General features: G+C 40.5%; 1 protein-coding gene across 1 annotated transcript in view; it reads right to left on the bottom strand.

Annotated features, from left to right (window-relative positions):
- The window catches only part of LOC119585970 (flocculation protein FLO11-like), an 18,578-nt gene that overhangs the window by 8,382 nt on the left and 8,694 nt on the right, over positions 1-1,502 (bottom strand). The window contains exons 4-6 of the mRNA XM_037934685.1: positions 1,352-1,496; positions 299-437; positions 3-45 (exon numbers count right to left, since the gene is read on the bottom strand). Of these exons, the coding sequence (XP_037790613.1) occupies positions 3-45; positions 299-437; positions 1,352-1,496 (327 nt within the window). The remainder of the gene's footprint in view (positions 1-2; positions 46-298; positions 438-1,351; positions 1,497-1,502) is intronic.

The following is a 1,502-nucleotide window of genomic DNA, read 5'->3' as shown; positions in this document are numbered from 1 at the left end:
GCGTCTTGAGGAGCATCACGATAGTGGCCTGAAACTTCTTCCAGTCTGAAGGGACAAAAAGTTACAGGAAGTGGAAGGTTATAAATTTATTAATATCTCATTTAAAAATTGGCGGCAATGATTTTTAAAATGCTGTTGTTTCCTGATGGTAAAAGACCCTTGACATAGTTACAGATGGTTATTATAATAACCATGAGTTATCTGTAACGAGAGGCAAAAAAACAATTATTGTGTAATTGTGTGACAATACTTCTATCTAATATTTCAACTTTTTAAGATACTCTAAAACGCTACAAACCTTCAAGTGCTTTCTGTTTATTTTCCTTTTCCAACTTGGTTACTCTGGAAGCAGCCGCACTCTTCCTTTCCGCCAGCTGGTCTATCTTAACCCTGTACTCCAGCTGTGTATTGTCCACTAGACGCCCAGCGTATCGGGCCTGTGCAAGTCAACGGTTGTATTTTGATTATGTCTACTGATTTAAGGCAATGGCTCCCAACCCCATGCTCACCGGAGGGTCTTAAAAAAAATCCACAGCTGGATATGCACTTTTTTCTCTTTTCATAGTTGTTTTCTTTCCCGTTTCAAATTTACTGAAATTCATTTTGTTAGTTATATAAAAGCATATAAAGAAAATAACGAAAGCTTACAAACAATGGCAAGTATAGATAACATGAAAATGGTTGGATTTATTACTACTTGTTCGCACACTTAGGGTCGCTAGTCCAAGTTAAGACTATATTTAGGGTCGCTAGTCCAAGTTAAGACTATATTTAGGGTCGCTAGTCCAAATTAAGACCTTATTTAGGATCGCTAGTCCTGCTTTAGACCATACTTAGGGTCGCTAGTCCTGCTTCAGACCATATTTAGGGTAGTTAGTCCAGGTTAAGACCAAATTTAGGGCCGCAATCAAAAAAGTTTGAGAAACACTGATTTATGGGAACTATTGCAGGGTTGCAATGGAAGAATTGTGAAGCGCCGGGACTTTGCAGTCGTTGTTTAATGTAATGTATTTGTTAACCTGATTTTAGTTGCTTAAAGGGATGTAACCAAAAGGTATTTAACCATTTTCATTTTTTTGAAACTATAGACATCAATGGCTAACCCAGCTCATTAACTTCCATTTTCCATAGCAGCACTGAAGTTAACTTTCATATGCAATAAAATACAGCCTCAAAAACACAGATTCCCAATACTAAAAATTCAACTAAAACACTTTCCTCTCCCCCTCCCTCTTCACAACACCTCTATGGTCTTCCCCTCTCATCCTCACTTCCCTCCCTTTTCAATTTACCTTTCTCCTCTTCCCCAACCTCGGTTCCTCTATTTTCTTTACGTCTCTTGGTCTCTTACCCTGATCTGGTCGAACCGCGCGAGGTATGATCGATGCAGCGAGTCCAGCCTCTGCACCAGCGCATCGTGTTCCTCCTGCAGGCGGGCTTTCTCCGTCTCAGCGACCCGAATCTGTTCCCGCATCACCGCCACGCTCGATGTAAGGCTGCGA

Source organism: Penaeus monodon, chromosome 20, assembly GCF_015228065.2.
Source record: "Penaeus monodon isolate SGIC_2016 chromosome 20, NSTDA_Pmon_1, whole genome shotgun sequence".
Classification (NCBI taxonomy): domain Eukaryota; kingdom Metazoa; phylum Arthropoda; class Malacostraca; order Decapoda; family Penaeidae; genus Penaeus; species Penaeus monodon.
Note: the sequence above shows the minus strand (reverse complement) of the source record. Positions and strands in the feature narration are given on the sequence as shown.